General features: G+C 34.8%; 1 protein-coding gene across 1 annotated transcript; it reads right to left on the bottom strand.

The window, feature by feature from the left end:
* Nucleotides 1-18,467: 18,467 nt before the first annotated feature.
* LOC131077672 (glucan endo-1,3-beta-glucosidase) lies at nucleotides 18,468-19,907 on the bottom strand. The gene is made up of 2 exons (XM_058015241.2): nucleotides 19,801-19,907; nucleotides 18,468-19,635 (listed from the first exon to the last, which is right to left on the bottom strand). Exons 1-2 carry the CDS (start codon nucleotides 19,877-19,879, stop codon nucleotides 18,692-18,694), a joined length of 1,023 nt encoding a protein of 340 aa, XP_057871224.2. The 5' UTR covers nucleotides 19,880-19,907; the 3' UTR covers nucleotides 18,468-18,691.
* Between the last annotated feature and the right edge of the window lie 1,211 nt (nucleotides 19,908-21,118).

Here is a 21,118-nt window from a genome sequence, read left to right as displayed (position 1 = left end):
ATCTATGGGAGGTGGATGGATCTCCCTTATGCACAAGGAGACAAAATATGACCCATCATATACCACATCTTACTCTCATAAATTGTCTATGTCTCATAATCCATGAGATCATGAGCTTTAGAGATAATATTTTACCCAAAAAAATACATTGGAGTGTCTTAGAATCAATCTTATTCCTTCTATTAGCTGGGACATGCATATATGCAATAAAAATAAAAATTTTAACATTAGAGATTGAAGTCTTATAACCATTCCATGACTTGTGGTGTCTTATCTTATAAAATATTGTGGTATTTGTTAGCATTACACTATGTCTTATAATTGATGTCAAATCCTTTGGTCCGGACTAGGTCTGGATGTGGTATGATGTGCAAAAGTGCTTGATTAAGGTACATTGTGCGCTTGGAGGTTTCCCGATTTCACTAGATAATTTTGGTATCTTGGAAGATATTTCTCAGTATTATCTTTGGGTCTGAATTGGTCTGGAGATCGAGGACTTGGACAGTATATTGAGGTTGTATAATGTGTAGATGTATTTTGGGTCCATCTTTGGTAATGTAAGTAGCATGTTGATATGCTTGATGTGGAATAGTGTGATATGGTCTACTTCTCATTCCTTCCCACCACTAGAATGTTTAGTGGAGACCTATTTTAGATCTCTATCACAAACGATATTGAAAATTTTGATTTTCAGAGACAGTATTTATAGGAATATAATTTGATGAGTTGACATATGGATTTTTGTGTTGAAGACATGTGAGATTGAAATAAATGCAGTTGTTGTGTGAGTATAGTATTGTGGATTGTTACCAAAAGTATTTTGGGTAGTGCAAACTATATTTTTGTGGTGGATTCTCTTTATCTTTCTTTCTTTATCAACAGTGAGCCTTTCAAGGCAATGAGTCCACCTATAGTGAGCACCTTAGCAGTGAGCCACCCTTTGTAAAAATCACCTTAACCAGTATCACTTTCACTGGTGTTTATATGTTCCCTTTTTTGTTTTTCCACATAAATTCTAGCCTTTGATCTATTTCTTGCATGAGTTTTCACTTTATTTGATAATTATGTTAAGTACTCTGGATTTGTGTATTAAGGTTAAAAGAAAATTTTATTATCAACTAATTCACCCCCCCTCTTAGTTGCCCATAAAAGTAACAATTGGTATCAGAGCTATGGTTCCTTGATATAGAGCTTAACTGCTTGAGGTATATCTTGATTCGATGACACACAAGTTATTCATTCCTATCTTTGAAGGATCTAATTATAGCTTCTGGAAAGTGAAGATGAGAGGTTATTTGGTTTCTCTAGGATGCAATACTTGGAAGGCTATGGAGACTAAGTATGTTCTACCAGTGAATGGTTTTAACACTCTAGATGAAATTCAAGCTTATGAAGAAAATGAAAAGGTAAGGTATGCCATCTTCAGTGCATTATCAAAAATTGAATTAACTAAGGTTATCTCTTTGAATAATGCTCATGAGGTTTGGCAAAATATAAAAGACATTTATAAAGGGAATGAGAGAGTCAAGCTAGCAAAGAGGTTAACAGCTAAGAGAAGATATGAAAACCTAAGGATGGAAGAAGGAAAAGATATTGTGAGCTATTTTGAGAAGGTTGATACCATAGTGAATGAGATCAGAGAACTCAGAGGCACCTTGAATGATCAAGATGTGATTGACAAAATATTGATGACATTACTGATAAGCTACAATGATAAGATCTCAGCAATTGAAGAAACTTATGATCCAAAGAAATTCACCAGAGAGAAGTTGTTGGGCACCCTGATTGCATTTGAAGTAAGGAAATTTGGAAAGGACAAATATAAGTTAGAAAATACATTCAAGACATCTGAAGGCAGTCTAAATGATGCAGAGAGCCTGGATGAGATAGAAGCAAACTTTGTGAGAAAGTTGAAGAAAGGCACTGGAAAATACAAAGGTATTTTACCCTTTCAATTTTTTAGATGTGGCAAATAGGTCATATTGCAACTAGATGTCCAGAATAGGGAAATAGATAGAAATTTATGAAAAATAAGGGAAAATTTAATAAGAAGGCATATTATGTTAAAGATGATGTTGGTATCTCAGATGATGAATCAGACTATGAGGATGGTGATTGCTTGTATTTGGTAGAAAAGGATGATCCTAAGTTTCATATCTCTAAGATTTTGCTAATACATTTCATGCTAGAAGAGATAAGAATGAATGGTTGATTGATAGTGGATGTTCAATTCATGATTGGTGATAAAAGTAAATTTATAAAATTTGAAAAATATGATGGAGGTTCGGTTAGGTTTGGAGATGATCAAACAACACAAATTGTTGGTATTGGTTCAATTAATTTTGATGGAAAATATAACACTGACAATGTTTACTACGTGAAGGGTTTGCACCATAATCTCTTGAGTGTTGGATAGATGTACGAAAATGGATATAATAATTATTTTTCAGGACAATGGATGTGAGATCCAGAAGGAGTTTGGAATGGTCATTGTAGCTAGAAGAAGAAAAAATGGAAACATCTACCATTTAGAAAGAGCTATAATACATTGCTTGATATCACAACTTGACAATAGCTACCTATGGCATGGAAGGATGTGTCATATCAATTTTAATAACTTGGTATAGATTAGTTCAAGGACTACAGTAAGAGACTTTCCTAGACTGACCAAACCAAAAAACATCTGTAGGGAATTTTGAATAGGAAAGAAGACTAGAAGCACATTCAGAGGAAATGAGTATCCATCCACCAGATTTCTATACCTGATTCACACATTTTTATGGTCTGACCTGTACAAAGAGCCTACAAGGTGAGAGGTATTTCATGTTAATAATTGATGATTATTCTAGAGTGACTTGGATTACTTTTTTAAAAGAGAAATCTAAAGAATTAAAAAAGATCAAGATATTCAAAGAAAAAGTTGAAAATGAAGTTGACAAGAAAATCAAGTGTTTAAGGTTTGATAGCGGAGGAGAATTCATCTCGGATGAGTTCAATCACTTATGTGAGAATCATTGCATCAAAAGACACTTATCTACACCCTGGACACCTCAGCAGAATGGTGTAGTTAAAAGATTGAACTAGACCATACAAGAAGTAGCTAGAACCATGATAAAAGGAGTAGAGTTACTAGAAGTTTATTCAAAAGAAGCAATTCATACACCAACATACACACTTAATAGGATTATGTATCAGAGGAAGTATGGTGAGACATCTTATGAACTTTTGAATGGTAGAATTCTTATAGTGAAATATGTAAAAAATTTTGGAAGAAAGTGCTATATCTGGAGAGATGAGGATAATCTTGGAAAGTTTGACAACATAGTAGATGAAGGTATATTCTTGGGTTATTCAACCAAGAGAAAGGCATATCATTTTTTCAACAAATGGTTGAATAAGATTGTTGAAAGTGCAAGTGTAAAAGTTGATGAGAACACTTCAATGGATTTAGAGATAGCAGTAGGATATGAATCAGATGAGTTTGGAGAAAAGGAAAAGAAAGATGAAAGCAGGAGAGGAGAAAAGAGTGATCAAGATGCTCTAGCATCTACATTCAAGACTTCAAGGTATGTTAGAAAGAATCACTTAGAAGAATAGATCATCAGAGATGAGAGAAAAGGTGTTATCACAAGAAGCAAAGAAACACAAGGATAGGTCTTGCTTTGTTTTCTATCTGAAACTGAGCCAAAGATAGTAGAAAAGTCTTGTAATGATCAAAATTGGATCAAGGCAATGAAAAAGGAACTAGATCAGATTGAGAAAAATCAAGCATGGGAATTAGTCAACAAGATCGGAAGACAAGAATGTGATTGGAACCAAATGGGTATTTTGAAACAAGTTTGATGAAGATAGAAAGGTTGTGAAGAATAAGTGAGGTAGTCACCAGCTAGGAGGGACCTCAAAGAGATTAGTCTAGACCATTAAGCAAGAGTAAACACAACGGAAACATGGGGATGTGATGGAGGCAATGTAGAATAGATTGAATTATATCATGAAAACTGATTACAACCAACCAGTAACAACCTAGTTATAGAAAATGGCTCACAAGCCTACTAAAACATGCTCAAAATACAGAACAGGTCACAATCGGGACCTTAAATTTTAAGATCTATATTCTATGTTCATTCTGACTTCTTGATTACATTCTAATGCTCTATTACAATGTTTATATGATCCAAAGGGATCTGGTCAGCCCAAAAAGGGATCAAAACCTGAAGAACAAGACCTAACATGCAAAACCAACAAGGTTGGCCTCTGCCAAAGAAATTCCTTCAGAAAATCCAAAGGATGAAGTGTAAATCATGTGAAAAGGTTGGCCACATGCTAAGGAACATCAAAATCAATGCTCAAGGCTCTAAAAGCTACTGAAGGGACCCTGTAGATCACCAATGCAAATAGATCCACGCAACCGGTAACAAAAAACTATTTCGGAAACCGGTAGTGATAACTTGTCAGAAAATGATCCAAATGCTCCACATTTTGGGAATAAGGAAGATGATCAGGTCTTCAAGAAAAATCCAACTCCACGGATTGTAGTGAGCCAAATTAATTTGAGACACACAAAAAGAAATGTTGAAACTGTAAATAGAAATAAAAATAGAAAGGAAATATTTTTGGTTGATGCAAGATTACTATAAACCGAGGATGCTCTTGTATCAGACATCTAGGGTTGTTGAAAAAAAGTGAGTCTCTCACTTTGTTTAGGTTGGAGGAAAACCAAGGTGGTCTATCTCTTCCTAAGAAATCCAAGATGAATCTTCAACTAGTTTTTCCTTCCACTTCACAAGATGCTCTGTATACTGAGTGCTCTGGGTACTATGCCCAATCCTACTATCCAAAATATCTTCAATCTAATCTAGTTCCTTCTGGGGAAACTATTCCTCCAAGTCTGCAATACTATCCTCACTGAATTTTGTTTCATGATACTAATGAAGATCTGCTATATTAAACACAAGTGAAATACTCAGACTATCTAGTAACTCCACTTCATATGCATTCCCAGAACTAAACTTTCTCAAGATCTTGCAAGGTCCAAACTTTCTCATCTGCAACTTGTTATAAATTCAAACCGAGAATCTTTCTTTTCTTAGATACACCATCACTTCATCGCCAACTTCAAATTCCTTATGTCTCCTCTTGTCATCTGCCTTCTCCTTATACTTATTGTACATGTCCTCTAGATGTTTCTTAACTTGAATATGTAAGTCGTTCATGTGATCTGCAAATTCTTCTACTTTTGAACTTCTTTGGTCTTCATTGCGGATATCTCTTAATTTTGATATACCTCTAGGATGTACTCCGATAACTCTGCTTGTGCAAGAATCAAATCCCAACTTCTAGTTTTATCTCCAACTAAACATCTCAACAAATTTCCCAAGCTCCGGTTAACTACTTATGTATGTCCATCAGTTTATGGATGAAAAGTAAAACTGAACTACAAATCTATTTTCATCTTCTTCCAAAGTGTTCTCAGAAAATAACCAACAAACTTAGCGTCTCTATCTGAAACTATGCTCTTAGGTAATCCATGCAATCTCACTACTTCCTTGAAAAATAGGTCTGTTACATGTAATGCATTTGAAGTCTTCTTACAAGGTATGAAATGAGCCACCTTTGAGAATCTATACATTACCACAAATATAGAATCATTCCCTCTTGGTGTTTTAGGCAATCAAAGTATGAAATTTGTGCTTATATCCTGCCAAGGTCTTACTGGTACTGTCAAAGGTTTATACAATCCTACATTCTGACTACTACCTTTTACAACTTGACAAACTCTATAACTTTGCACGTATTTCCTAACATCCTTATGAATTTGGGGCCAAAAGTAATGCTCACTCACCAATGCTACTGTTTTGTCAATACCAAAATGTCTGGCTAATCCTCCACTATGTTTCTCCTTTATCAAATTCTCTCTCATAGAACTCTTAGGTATGCATAGTTGTATCCCTCTGAATAACATCCCATCCTGAATGAATTAATCCAACCACTTTCTTCTATCTACCATAACTAGCTCTCTACATTCTCTCCAAGGTTCTACAAAATCTGGGTCATCATCATACAATGTCTTCAATTCCTCAAATCCTAATACTGTCACTCTCATCTCTATCAGCAAATTCTTTCTTCTACTCAATGCATCAGCAACTTTTTTTTATTTCCCACTTCTATGCTTCAACACAAAGGTGTAACTCTACAAAAATTCTACCCATCTCATATGTCTCTAATTCAACTTCTTCGACTATTCAAATACTGCAAGGATTGATGATCAGTATACAACACAAACTCCTTAGGCAACAATTAATGTATCCACTTCTTCAAGGCTTGAACTATGGCATAAAATTCTTGATCATACACTAAATATCTCCTTCAGGCATCATTCAATTTCTCACTGAAATAAGCTACTTCTCTCCCTTCCTGACTCAAGACTGCTCCTATTATTGTTCCAATTGCATCACAATCCACATGAAATACTTTATTGAAATCTGGTAAAGCCAACACAGGCTGCTCAATCACTTTTCGTTTCAACAGTTCAAAACTTTTGTTTTCTCTGGTGGTCCACTTGAATTCCTTCTGATCTCCCCTCATGGTCTCAATCATAGGGTTACAAACTGAGCTGAAATTTTTGATGAACTTCTGATAGAATATAGTCAATCCATGAAATGATCTTACCTCTTCAATGCTTTAAGGTGTAGCCCACTCAACAATTTCTTTTACTTTCTCAGAGTCCATCTTCAAACCATCCTCAAATATCACAAATCCCAAATAGACTAATTCTTCCTTCATGAAAGTACACTTCTTAAGGTTAATTAGCAACTTTTCTTCCCTCAACCTCTGCAAAACTTGTCTCAAATGCAGAAAATGCTCCTCTTTTGTCTTACTAAAAATTAGAATGTCATCCAAATATAAAGTAACAAACTTACCCAAGAATTTCTTCAATACCTCATTCATTAGCCTCATGAATGTACTCAGTGCATTAGTTAACCCAAAAGGCATCACTAACCATTCATACGGTCCTTCATTTGTCTTGAATGATGTCTTCCACCCATCTCCTTCTCTGATCCTGATCTAATGATATCCACTCTTCAATTCTATCTTTGTAAAGTATTTGGCTCCACTCAAACTGTCCATTATGTCATCCATCCTAGGCAAAGGAAACTAGTATTTCACTGTGATCTTGTTTATTGCTGTGGAATTGGTACACATTCTCCACTCTCCATTCTTCTTAGGTGCTAATATTGATGGTACTACACAAGGGCTCAGACTTTATCTAATCAAACCTTTCTTCAATAGCTCCTACACATGTCTATTCAACTCTTCATTCTATGTCGGTGTCATCTGGTGTGTAGCTTTGTTAGGCAAACTAGCTCCAGGAACCAGGTCCATGCAATAATTGATACTTCTCACAGGTGGCAATCCATCAGGCACATTATCTGAAATTATGTCTTCATATTCTGCCAGCAAATCTTTTATCTCTTCCGATTGTTCTTCTTCATGCTCTGGATTCTCAGTCTTCATAGGAACTAAGGAAAAACATGCATTCTCATGTCTCAATCCATCCATTAATTTCCTTCCATCCACCAAACACATTCTAGTATTCGTATAGACTTCATTCTTCAAAGGTTCCTCCAAGGGCAATAAGGTTTACTTCATCCCATTGGCCACAATAGTGTATGTATTCTTCCTGCCATCATGTATTGCCTATATATAAAACTGCCAAGGTCTACCCAACAAAAGATGACAAATATCCATAGGCATAATGTTACACAAGACTTCATCATGATAATTCCCAGTTTTCAATTTCACCAAACATTTCTCACTTACTAACAACTTATGTTCATCCTGAATCCATGCTATCTGGTAAGCCTTATGGTGTTTCAATCTTTCCAAATTCAACTTATTCACCATCTATTTTGAAACAAGATTATCTGAACTACCACTATCAATAACAACTTTACAACACTTACCAGATACCTTACATCTAGTCTTGAACAAATTCTTTCTTTGTAAGGGCTCTTCATCTCTCCTGGTATGACACAAAGCTCTCCTCATCATCAATAATTCTCCATCTTCTGGTTTGTTATCTGATCTGGTGGGTTTTTCTTCCACCACTATTTCTCTTCCAGTATTCTTTGTCTTCTTACACTCAAAAGCATGATTTCCTTCTCCTCCACACTTATAGCAAGTTCCTCTAAACACTCTCATGTCTTCTCTTCTAAAATTCGCATTCTGGTAGCCATTTGGTTCTATCGTCTGGTAGAAATTTCTATCATCTTTCCGATATGAATTACCTGCTTTGCTCACTTCTTTGTCCTTGTTCTAATCTACACAAGTTCCTCTACCTTTGGTATATCATCTTCCTCCTTGAAATCTTCCTCCGGAAAATATTCCACCTCTGCCTCTCTACCTTTGCTCATTTTTTTATTATCTTCTCTTCTGCCTTTAGGGAATAGTACTGGTAAGCCTCTTCAACACTTTGTAATTTGATCAAATTGAGTTCATCTTGTATAGACACCCACAATCCATTCAAATATCTTGCAACTTATTCAACTTCATCATCAACATATCTGGATCTGATATTCAACTTGTAAAATGCTTCGGTGTATTCCTTCACACTAGATTCCTTCTGTCTCAAATTCTAGAACTTCCAGAATAGATTCACTTGATAATTAGCTGGCATAAATTTTGATTTCAACTTAGCAACCATCTGATCCCATGTCTTGATCTTCTCTTTACCTCTTCTTTGTCTATTAGCCTACAAATGCTCCCACCAAAGAAATGCATGACCTTTCCACTAGGTACAGACATATTTCACCTTCCTTTCTTCTATAGCTTTTTCCAAATCAAAATATTTCTCCATCTTCGAGATCCAATCCATCAATTCATCTGAATCCAACTTTCCATCATATTCCAGTGGGGTAAAATGAGGTTTAGTATTCGTCCTACTCAAAACTCTCAAAAACCTTTCCTCATCTGGATCAACCACCGATGGGTTTAGTTGTTCTGTCAAGGCTTCTTCTCCTTCATCTTCAATGTGTCAACCTCTTCTCTGGGTTGTCTCTGTGGCTTCCAATCGGGCTTCTATTCCTCACAACATTTCCATCACAACAGGGTCTGCATTCCCACGTGCTCCAACATTTGTAGTTCCTCTTCGCACCATCTCTACACCAATCCTCTATAGCTGCAGGTCGGATCCACAATTTCCCACCCTATAATAAAATTCTCAAGAAAATGCAATCTTCAGAATGAAAGCTCGCTCTGATACTACTTGAAGCAGTCACTGGCTAGGAGAGACCTCAAGGAGATCAGTCTAGACCAGTCAGCAAGAGTAAACATAATGGAAACAACAGGACATGATGGAGGCAATGCAGAACAGATTGAATTATATCATGAAAACTAATTACAACCAACTAGTAACAACCAGGTTACAGAAACTGGCTCACAAGCCTACTAAAACATGCTCAAAATACATAACAGGTCACAACCGGGACCTCAAATCTTAAGATCTATCTTCTATACTTAGTCTGACTTCTTGATTATATTCTAATGCTCTATTGCAATTATTTATATGACCCAAGGGGATCCAGTCGGCCCAAAAAGGGATCAAAACCCGAAGAACAAGACCTAACATACAAAACCAACAAGGTCATCCTTCGCCAAAGAAATTCCTCTGAAAAATCCAAAGGATGAAGTGTAGATCATGGGAGAAGGTTAGCCACATGCTAAGGAATAGCAGAATCAATGCTCAGGGCTCCACAAGCTAGGAAAGGGATCTGGTAGATCACCAATGCAAATAGGTCTAGGGAACCGGTAATAGAAAACTATTTCGGAAACCGGCAGTGATAACTTATCGTAAAATGATCCAAATGCTCCATGTTTTGGGAATACGGAAGATGATCAGGTCTTCAAGAAAAATCCAACTCCATAGGTTCTGGTGAGCCAAATTCAAGACATACAGAAAGAAATGTTGAAACTGCAAACAGAAAGAAAAACAGAAAGGAAATATTTTTGGTTGATGCAAGATTGCTATGAATCGGGGATGCTCCTGCATGACTAAGGTAAGTTTAGTTTGCAAAAATTTATACTCATATTGAAGTAATTGAATTTGATGAAACTTATGCCCCGATTGCAAGAATGGAGGCAATCTGGATGTTCCTAGCATTTGTAGCATTTATGTATTTCAAAGTCTATCAAATGGATGTGAAATCAACATTTCTGAATAAAGAATTAAAAGAAGAGGTTTACATTGAACAACCGGAAGGATTCAAGTTGAAAGAAGATCCAAACATTGTTTGTACATTGAAAAAGGCTTTGTATGGACTAAAACAAGCTCCTAGAGCTTCGTATGGGAGATTAGACAATTACTTAACTGATCAAGGATTTTGAAAGGGTTCAGCGAACAACAACCTATAATTCAAGATAGATTTAGGTAAAACTCTAATTATGGTCTAGTATATGTTAATGATATAATCTTTGGAGGAAATGAAGACATGTGCAGAAGATTTGTTGTTGAGATGCTGAAAATTTTGAAATGTCCATGATGATTGGTGAGTTAAAAGTCTTCCTTGTATTGTAAGTTAATCAGAATAATAAAGGGATTTTCATTTCTCAGTCTAAGTATGTGAAAGAACTATTGAAGAAGTTTGGGCTGGAGAATTCCAAACCGGTATGTACACCTAGATGACTATCAGATGCAAGTTAAATAAAGATGAAAAATCTCCTAAGTTAGATGCAAGTCGGTACAGATCAATGATCGGAGGATTGTTATATCTGACTCTTACTAGACCAGATATCATGCATGCAATACGTTTGGCCGCAAGGTTTCAGCAAGAACCGAAAGAATCACATGTGATGGCATTAAAAAGGATTTTTAGATATCATAAAGGAATAGAAGAGTTTGGTTTGTGGTATCCCAAGAGCTCATATTTTACCCTCATAGCTTACACAGATACAGACAGGGTTGGAAGTGTTAATGACAAAAAAAAGTGTACAATTGAAGGAGCATTCTTTCTTGGATCTCGGTTAGTTGCTTGGTCAAGTAAGAAGCAAGATTCTATGTTTTTATCTACAGTAGAAGCATAGTACATTACCGTATCTTCTTGTTGTACTCAGACTTTATGGATGAAGCAGACCTTGAAGGATATTGGTGTAAAGTTTGATGATCCCATTCAAATCATGTGTGATAATACTAGTGCAATAAATATTTTAAATAATTTGATATAGCATTCCAAAACAAAGCATATATCTATCAGGTATCACTTCTTGAGGGAAAAAGTTCTAGATAATGAGGTCAGACTTGACTATGTACCTAAAAAGAGAAGATTGCAAATAGATTCACTAAGGTGTTGTGTAAAGATAATTTTGATTATCTTCGATAGAAGTTAGGGGTATTACCCCTTACTGGTTTGAACTAATATGCATTTTAAATATGCATTGGTCCAGTGAGAAGCATGCATAATTATTTTCTAGACCGATGCTAGTGTGCTTCCTCTCAAGGGGAGAAGGAATGAGTTTCTCAGGGGGAGTTTTGTCCACCTTTGTCATTGTTGTCAAAGGGGGAGAGAGAGATAGAGAGAGAGAGAGAGAGAGAGAGAGATTATTATGTTGATCTTTCATTTTCATGTTGTTGTTGTTGTTGTTGATAGATGCTACCATAAATGACAAAGGGGGAGATTGTTAGCATTACACTATGTGTTGTCATTGATGTCAAATCGTTTGGTCTAAGTATGGTATCATGATTATAAGTGTTTTATTAAGGCATGTTGTGTGCTTGGAGGTTCCTCAATTTCACCAAATGATTGTGGTATCTCAAAAGATGTTTCTTAGTATTATCTTTGGCTCTCGATTGTTCTAGAGCTTGAGGACTTGGAGCGGATACTGAGGTTGTATAACATGTAGATGTATTTTGGGTCTATCTTTGGTAATGTAAGTAGCATGTTAATATGTTTGATATGGAATAGTGTTATATGGTCCACTTCTCATTCCTTCCCACTACTAGAATGTTTAGTGGAAACCTATTTTAGATCTCTATCTCAGCTAACATTGATAATTTTGATTTTCAAAGACAGTATTTATAGGAATATGGTTTGAGAAGTTGACATATGGATTTTTGTGTTGAATACATGTGGGATTGAAAGAAATCTATTTGTTGTCTAAGTATAGTATTGCAGATTGTTATCGGAAGCAGTTTCAGCAGTGTAGACTATGTTTTTGTGGTGGATTCTCTTTATCTTTCTTACTTCATTGGTAGTGAGCCTTTCAGGGTAATGATCCCACCATCAATGAGTACCTTGATAGTTATCCTTTTAGGGCAATGAGCCCACCTGCAATGATCACTATGGTAGTGAACCACCCTTTGTAAAAATCACTTTAACCAGTGTTTATTGGTGTAGGAGCACCCTAGGGACCTAGGTTTGGTCTAAAGGGTCAAAATTTGAGATTTTTATTTTTTTAATGTTCTCTCATGTAAATAAGGCCATTTGAGGCTATTTTTATGTATTGGGACCCAATTTGGAAAGTTTGGGGTCTATATGTTATAAAATGTAAAAGTTGTAAAATATTGCCATTACAACTTTGCAACTTTGGAGCAACTTTTTGAAAAATTGTTGGAGAAGATAGTTTTTGGTTTTTTGTGGTTGTAACCCACTTAGATGGGTATAAATAATATTTTTTTCAAACTACCCAAGGCTCGTTTGGCAGTTTAGATGAAGTTTGAAGAAGAGACAATCAATAGAGAATTTTAGTTTTCTGCACTCTAGATTGGTTTTTGCTGCTATTTTGTTTCACACGTGCTTGTACGAACTAGGGGTGGTCTGAAACTACTTCCAAAAATATTTGAATTGAATTATATTTCTTTTTAATCTTGTGGCATCAAATTTGGTTAATATTTGAGGGAGTTATGGTAATTTTAATGATTGTAATTTATTTTTTTATAATAACAATTATGTTGCAGTGTTTATTCCAAATTGGTGTGGAAGAGTTAAGGCTCAAGACCAGAATTTTTTTAAAGAGGGGTGAATTATCTTTCATTTGGAACCAATTTCATTCAATTCCATAGATTTTTGAGAATTTTGCATAGGTTTTGTCAAAAACTGTCCAAAAACCCTCACAATCTAGGGCTTTGACACAAAAATGCTAATAACTCTCCATTCCACTGTGGTAAATTTCTAAAACCTAGTGTAATGGTGGGTTTATATTTCCTTTAAAGATTCCTTTTGGTTTCGAGGTAGAATATCAAGTCTGATGCAAGTTTGAAGAAGCCCTAGCCTGGCATCTCTATGTGACAGGCTTAGTAAATAGTGATAAAGTGAAGTAATGTGTGAACTTGTTCTAAACCAGTGAGTTTGGGTTCCAAAAACCAATTTAATTTTTGGTTTAATTGGTTGGGTGGTGGAGTACAAAAGTAGGGTACTTGCTTTGGAAAATAGAGCTAATTGCGGCTCTAGTGCAATGATAGGAATTAAATTTTGATAGATACACTCCAAAACACCCTAGGGTCATTTTGAGATATGATTTAGAAATTTGTAAAGGGTATTGAAAAAAATAAAATGTTTCTTATTTTGGAGGAGGGGGCTAAGTGGTGAGATCATTCACCAATCCTAACAAGGAGGGCTACTAGGATCTTGGGGTGATTGTGAAGTGGCACACCATTCTTCATGCTAGAGACCATAACCAATGCTTTGAACATGTTTGGTTGGGTGTCATAATATTTTTTTGAAGTATACATTTGAATTCCTAATTCATTTGAATGTCTGCACTAATTTGAGTCCTCTTTGCCTAGGTCTAGGAGGCTTAGTTTGCTAGGTGAGTTGGGAGAAAGATCTCCCTAAATATGCATCTACCTTGGTGATTTGAAAACCTATTTGTGAATAATCCTAAGCATATATCCACCTCTACATCATTTATATATTTAGAATTTGCATTCTTCATGGTTTTTTCCTTTTGGGGTTTTCCATGTAAATTTTGGTGTCTAGTCTATTTCTTGGTTGAGTTTTCACTTTCTATGATAATTTTATTAATCTCTATATTTGTGTATTAAGGTTAAAAGAAAATTTTATTGTCAACTAATTCATCCCCCCACCCTCCCCTCCCCTTCCCGCTCTTAGTTTCCCGGATAATCAACAGTGTCTCTATTAAGAAGATACATAATTCTCTAGGCTAGTTTTTTCCAAAATGAATCCTTGATATTAGCTATGGAAAGCATGCACCAAAGCCATCTCCATGATTGTCTAATTGTGACACTTTATAGTTCCATTCTGCTAAGTTGTATAGGTTCAATCAAATATTGTTTGATGCCATTACACTTCAAGAAAATTATGAACTCCTTAGAGGTTAATTCCCCCTTCAATTTGAGTGGAGGAGATGAAGAGACTTGCCTGTCTTGGGTATAATTCGATGGTAGCATCCTTGAAAGCATAAAAATGCTTTAGATTTCCTTATGATAAAATACACCCATGTCATACAAGATAATGCATCCTTGAACAACTATAAGTACTTGCATCCTTCAAAGGAAGCAAACAATGATCCAAATATTGGTTTCGCAACCTCAAGATGCTCCTTGGGATGGAAGGTGCTCAACTCGAATGGATCCTAAAATTATTTTCCTACAACACAACTAGAACTTGTAGGAAAGGAATGAGAAAGATGAGGAAAACATCTTACCATCTCCTTGTTACTAATATAATCGAGGGAGTATAAAAATAGATGGACATACATATAATTCTAGAGTGGTAGATTCAAGTGTAGAGGTAGAGAGAGAAATTGTAGAGGATGAGATTGCATCAAGTGCAAGAAATTGATACTTCATAAAATCTTTGTCAATTACCATGCGATCACATAAGATTAGATAGGATTTAATACCATTCTTGATATGGAAATCCACCCTAAGGAGGTGATTCAATAGCTAACAAACAATCGAGATAATTTCTATTAGACCTAGAACTTAAAAAACCTTAGTGATAGAATGACTTCTCATCCTGAGAGGGATGGTGATACTACACCAATTCCTTTTGCAATATACTCTTTATCATCTACTACCCATATTAGATCACCAATAGTTTAAGTAGTTAGAGTATCAAACAACTCTCATTCACTAGTCATATGGTTGTTGGCATTAGAGTAAATCAACCAAACATCTCTTGCTAGTTGTGAAGTTTGTGAGAAAAGAACCACACTGTAATTGATGTCATGCAAGCTGTTGTATTTGTTATATCCCCATTAGATGCCTCATATTATTGGGCTATAACATGTCCTTATAATTCTATTGATAAAGACATCCTCTCAAATATAAAAAATCACTACCACCATATCTACTTTATGTACTATAATTTCCTTACGTAAGACTACTATAAAAATAGCAATCAGTATCATGTGTGTTGCTATGACATATATGGTCCCACTGATTTTCCTTTTTAGGCTTTTACTTATATTTTGGCAGCTTTTGTGGGGATCCTCTTTAAGAATTTTGACCACACTACTATATTGAAAATAGTTCTTTGGCTTCAAATTCATCTAGTACTGATTTGATAGATTCTACTTGTCGAATAAAATTCAACAATTATCCAAATAATGCCTTATGCTTAATGATATTCAATGTCATGAAAAATATCCTAAATTTGGGTGGAAGAGCTCTCAAAGTGATTGAGACAAGCAATTTTTTCTCCACATTCTCTCTATGTATGAAAATCTCTACTCAAAGCTTGACTTGTGAAGCAAGAACTCTTCAAATTTATTCTAGTCTTTCATATCGAGTATTTGATGCTCAAACCAGTGATGGATGATCATGGTTTGGTTATTCACCTTGTGAATGGTGGACAGAGAATTTGAGGCCTCCTTTGATATTGTCACATCTTGAACATGTGGCTAAACCTCATCGAATATGCTAAGCAGGAACAACATCAAGGATTTTGTGCCAGCCTTGTTGAGATTCTTTTGTTCTTCTATATCATTTGGATTTTATACTACACTAGTAGCAATTGGCCATTGTTCTTCAAAGTGAAGAATTTTATGCATATTTGTCTTCCATACAATATAATTAGGCCCTTTTAAGAGTTTCATATATGAAATAAACAACTTTCAAGTAGACATGATAGCACCAAACAGAAAATGTGCCACAAAAATAGTATTATTATTAACATGATATGTTGGCATAGAAACCTTATTTAACATACATTTCCTTTCAAGTATGAAAAGTAACATTGAGATGAGCTCAATAGTCTCTTGTAGTGAGACATGGATGTGTATTTGTGTTTTCTACATTGCATTCATCATTAACATCATAGCGTTGTTTGAGATTTACATGTATCTTAATCAAATAGGAAATACTCCAAAAGTCTTTACTGAAAAACTTGTCTAGTTGTAAGTTTTTAGTATATTGGAGAGCATCTAGCAAGCCAAATAGAAGTCAGTGTTATCATGGACTACATGTGTTGTGCTCCATAATTTCTAACAATACTACTATCATCGTCTAGCACAATCAATATTAATTAATTCTATATCTATTTACTCAAACAATCATCAAAAGAAAATTTTCCACTCTTTCCTTCTACTGCTATTAACAAAAATAGCAAACTAGAAAGAAAGTTATAGCTACAAAGATTCATCAAATTCAAATGGTTTAACCTAGCTTTAGATATTGTAATAGGTTCTATTTTTAATCATGATCTATAGACATCCTAGGTTTTTCCTATAATCATCTTACGCTCTTGTAATTATTTTATCTCTTGAATTTTTAAGGGATTAGCATAATCTAAGGTGTTTTACCTTTATACCTTGGTGTATAAAATTCCCCATTGAAATGAAATTAAATAAAAGGTATTTCCATTGTATTTTCATATAATTTTACTACATTGTTGTGAGATAGAGTTAAAATATTCAGTTTGATAAACCTTTAATGGATTGTCAAATCTTTCCTTGCATGAAAAATCTTTACTAAACCTATAGAATCAATTTCTCTTTATAGTTCATTTTAACAAAGATTTATAGTCACATGCCAAATTTAATCCCTTTTCAGCCATGATCTCATGATGTCACGTTATATTGTCACTCTTTTATCCTTTTCATTGGGGTTAGTTTGACTATAAAGTCATGAATCTATCTCTATTTCAAACATTGATATTGTCATTTGGAAAATGTGACAAAATGACATGCAATAATAGATTATTGCAATACTTTTTACAACTACTTTTCTATCTAAAATAAGTCATATAAATGGTTCTTGTTGACGTTTATATGGGTTTTGAGATATTGCTCTACTAGCATTAAGATATTTGTTTGGTACAACATCGAAACTAAAAGATTTTGTAAACATACATGATATGTTATTTTAATGTCTTATTTATTTAAGAGTAAATGGTTCATGTAGCTCATTCTTGTAATAAAGTGGGAGAAAAATGAAGAGGGGGAAATTTTACTCTTTGCCCCTTTCCTACACTTTCTAAGGACATTTTGCATTTATCCTGCAATATGTTATCTTGAAACTCAATTTGATTCATTTATGTTCATATGTTAAAAGATCCTAGAAAACATTCAACCTTTTCACTTTATATTCGATTCATATATGCATTCCAAATTTTGTCCACTTCCATGATCCTACACATGATTTCCAACACAATTTTCTCCATGAAAAAGAATTGCAAACTTAATCACGCACTCTTAAATTAAATATATATATATATATATATTTTTAAATTTTTAGTTGAATATAATGAAAAAGATGAGCATTGATCATTGAATTGTGTGCTAAATTATTATTTTAGTTGTTAGAGACCAAGGCAAGTCATAGGTCACTAGCATCAAACATAAAGAAAAAGCAGCTATTTGATCAAGATAAAAGAATCATAAGCATTTTTTATTAAGCTTGTATGACCATTCACATGGATAGATATTACATCAATCTTCTATCCTAGGCATATTGCATCATTGTACCTTTTGACTATGTGAATAAATACTGGTCTAAATAAGGCACAAGAAAGATCCTAATCCCAAACATTGCAACATTAACTCTAAATCATGTTTCTCAACACTACAATGTGTATTAAGATATATGGTGAAAGTTAACAAGTTTTTGACATTTTACTAATACAAAGTATATGATAATGGCTAAAGGATGTGATCATGTTAATCAAGTAAAATAATAAAAATGATTATGTCTATGACCGACAAATATTACAATTTTATCTATTGTAATCATCTATGTCCTATTTTAATTTTAGACCTAGTACTTAGTCTACAACAATTATAGTACATCAATCAATTATAAATATAAAATATCATAATAAAACATTATGATTATCTCTTAACCTCTATTTTTAATAGGTTTAAAATCAATTCTTATTATTTAATATTTATTTATAAGTTTGATTGTTCTATTACTTAATTAGAAAATAAAAAATTGTTTTAGAAGATTCATTAAGATTTGATTCCTCTAAAAATTGAGTGTGCTTGATTAGTATTCTAAAGTCATAGATGGTACCTAGTTTAAGAATTCCGCTAATAGCATAACATTTATTGTATGTATAACCAAAAGAGAACCCGGTTTAGGGTTATGAGGACAGCTGAGATGACTAATCCTATTTTAGTCTAGCTCATATACGAGAGCGAATCGGACTGCAACGGCCGCCTGTTTTGCTGGTCTTAGGCCTATAGTTTTATTGCTGGTATTAGACATATTCCTTAAAGATATGTTGATTCCACATCAAGGTGAGAAGTTCACAGGGTATACAGGACTTTTATTGGTTTCAAACAGACCAAAATGGCGCTCCTCCTCAGACCCCTTTTGATTCTCATTGAAAAGTGCAAAAATAAATGTTTCAATTGTCCTCTCAGGCCTCTTTGGTGTTCCAGCAGTGGACAAAACATGCTTGATGAGATTGTTGTTGTATGTCCGCGCACTGTCCACAGTCGCCACAGCACTGCCTGCAGAAGGCCACCCGCTTTCAGTTATCACAATTGGAATATTGGGGTGTCCGACCTTTTCCATGGCAGATATATAAGAGTCCACCATAGCGTCGAACAAGTTCTTATACATTCGCCCGCCATCGTTCACGACAGTTTTTGCTGATCTGAACAACGCATAGTCTGCTGAAATTGAATTTCTGTTGTCTCTGTAGCTGAAGTATGGATAGACGTGGGCCATAAAAGGGGAGCCATTATCTGACAGAAACTTCAGTATACCGCTCATATCCGGACCAAAGGCTCCCTGAGAGGGAGGATATGACTTAGACAGGACAGACATTGCATGTGGTGTGGAGACCTTGATGTTCTGCAGATTGGCGTTACGCAGTGCCGTCTGGATGTTGTTCATCGCGGGCAGGAGATACTGAACGAGTCCCGAATTTGCGTAAACCTCGTTTCCTACCGCAATGTATTTGATGTTGACAGAAGAAGAAAATGGGCGAATGTTGTCATTGACCCATCCGTTTGCTGCAGCCTGATCACCGGCAATCTTCTGAAGCTCATTGTTGCCGACTCCCACAATCACTTCGATGCCAGAACTCTTCAGTGCCTGCAGGGCGTCCCGGTTTGCTTCGTATAATCTCACCTTTCCTATATTTCTCGTCTTCAGTAGATTCACCACGTCGCTTTTAGAAGGCATGCTGTTTGAAAGCATTCCGTAGCATACTCCTATCTTCTCGCCATCTGGTAAACAGAAAAGGGAAAGGATTTAGTAAAAAGTGTGAATATTATTAAACGATAGATAAGAGATATTATCATCAGATATCTGTTTATATCTCACAATTTTTTCACAGGAAATATTTGATTATTATGAGATATTTATAATAAAGACAATAGATTGCTTCTCACCTGCGTAGGTAATGCTGAATGAAATGACAATTAAAAAAGCCAAAGCATAGCACCTGTTATTTCCTTGTGGGGATGTCATACTTATTTGTAATACTCGGCAAATTCTATACGCCCTATCATATGTAATGTTTAGGACCGACGATCTGTATTTATAGAGAGCAAAATTAATATTCACAAAGTCTGTCAGGTCAATAGTCTTCGCCTAGGATGGCCCCAAATTAGGGCGAAATCAATGGAAGCATTGACAATTCGATAAAACCGACAAATTCTTTTATCACATTTTATTATGAGCAAAACTATAGTCGTATTAGTGCTGAGACTTTTTAACACAAGGAATCGGAATTCTATAATGCGCAAACAATGTCATCAAAGATTTGTTGACTAGAGCATTCACGGTGTCAAATTTCGCGTTCGTGCTTATCCTAGTGTTATACTATCTCAGTTTTGGTCTTCAAATTCTGTACGATCTTATCCTCGCATTCATGCTTATCCTCCTGATATAGACTCCGATTTCATATTTTTGCATGGCGGAAGGTTAGTGGATCAAAACAATTCGAACATAAATTTTATCTCTTAAAGTAAACATTTGGACTATAACGATCCAGTGGTCTTCATCCCTTCCATCATAGCAGTGTCGATTTTCAACTCCAATTGCAGACTTCCTAAAATAAAACAGGGGATCAAATTCATTGTGCGCATACAACTCAACTTTTAGGTACGCACTTGACTTACCAGTTTCTATTGGTAGGCTCCACTAGATTTTGATTCACTGCCATTCATTGTTATTTTTAAATTTCAAAATCTAGATTTTTCCATCACTCAATAATTTATAATTGAATTAATATAAATTAATGTTGATTTTTGTGTTTGATTTATTGGAATAGTAAATTCAAAGAGTTGGCATGGGAAGTACTTAATTTGTAGGATCTAAAATAAGAGCTATAAAAATATAATCTGCATGAAATAGGTAATTACAGTTTTGTATGGATATGCATTCATCTTTTCTATATTTAGCTATTCTTCAATGTGTTGGAGACCTCTACTTATTGAGGAAATTGTAATAAATTCTTTGTCTCTGATTTTTAATAATCAATTTGAAAGGATAAAGATTTATTATGTGTTAACAGTTTATTGTTGTGCAACAATTTGTCTAAGCTTTTCAATTTCTTCATTTAGTATCAAAGCAAGTTCAAAGAGATTATCGGTTAAAGAAACATGTGGAGGCATATCTTACCAATTAAGAGATCTGGCATTGCCAAAAAGATTGTTGAATGGGTTGGGCACCATTTCATGAGATCACAAAAAAAATTCACAGTAT

Source organism: Cryptomeria japonica, chromosome 3, assembly GCF_030272615.1.
Source record: "Cryptomeria japonica chromosome 3, Sugi_1.0, whole genome shotgun sequence".
Taxonomy (NCBI): domain Eukaryota; kingdom Viridiplantae; phylum Streptophyta; class Pinopsida; order Cupressales; family Cupressaceae; genus Cryptomeria; species Cryptomeria japonica.
Note: the sequence above shows the minus strand (reverse complement) of the source record. Positions and strands in the feature narration are given on the sequence as shown.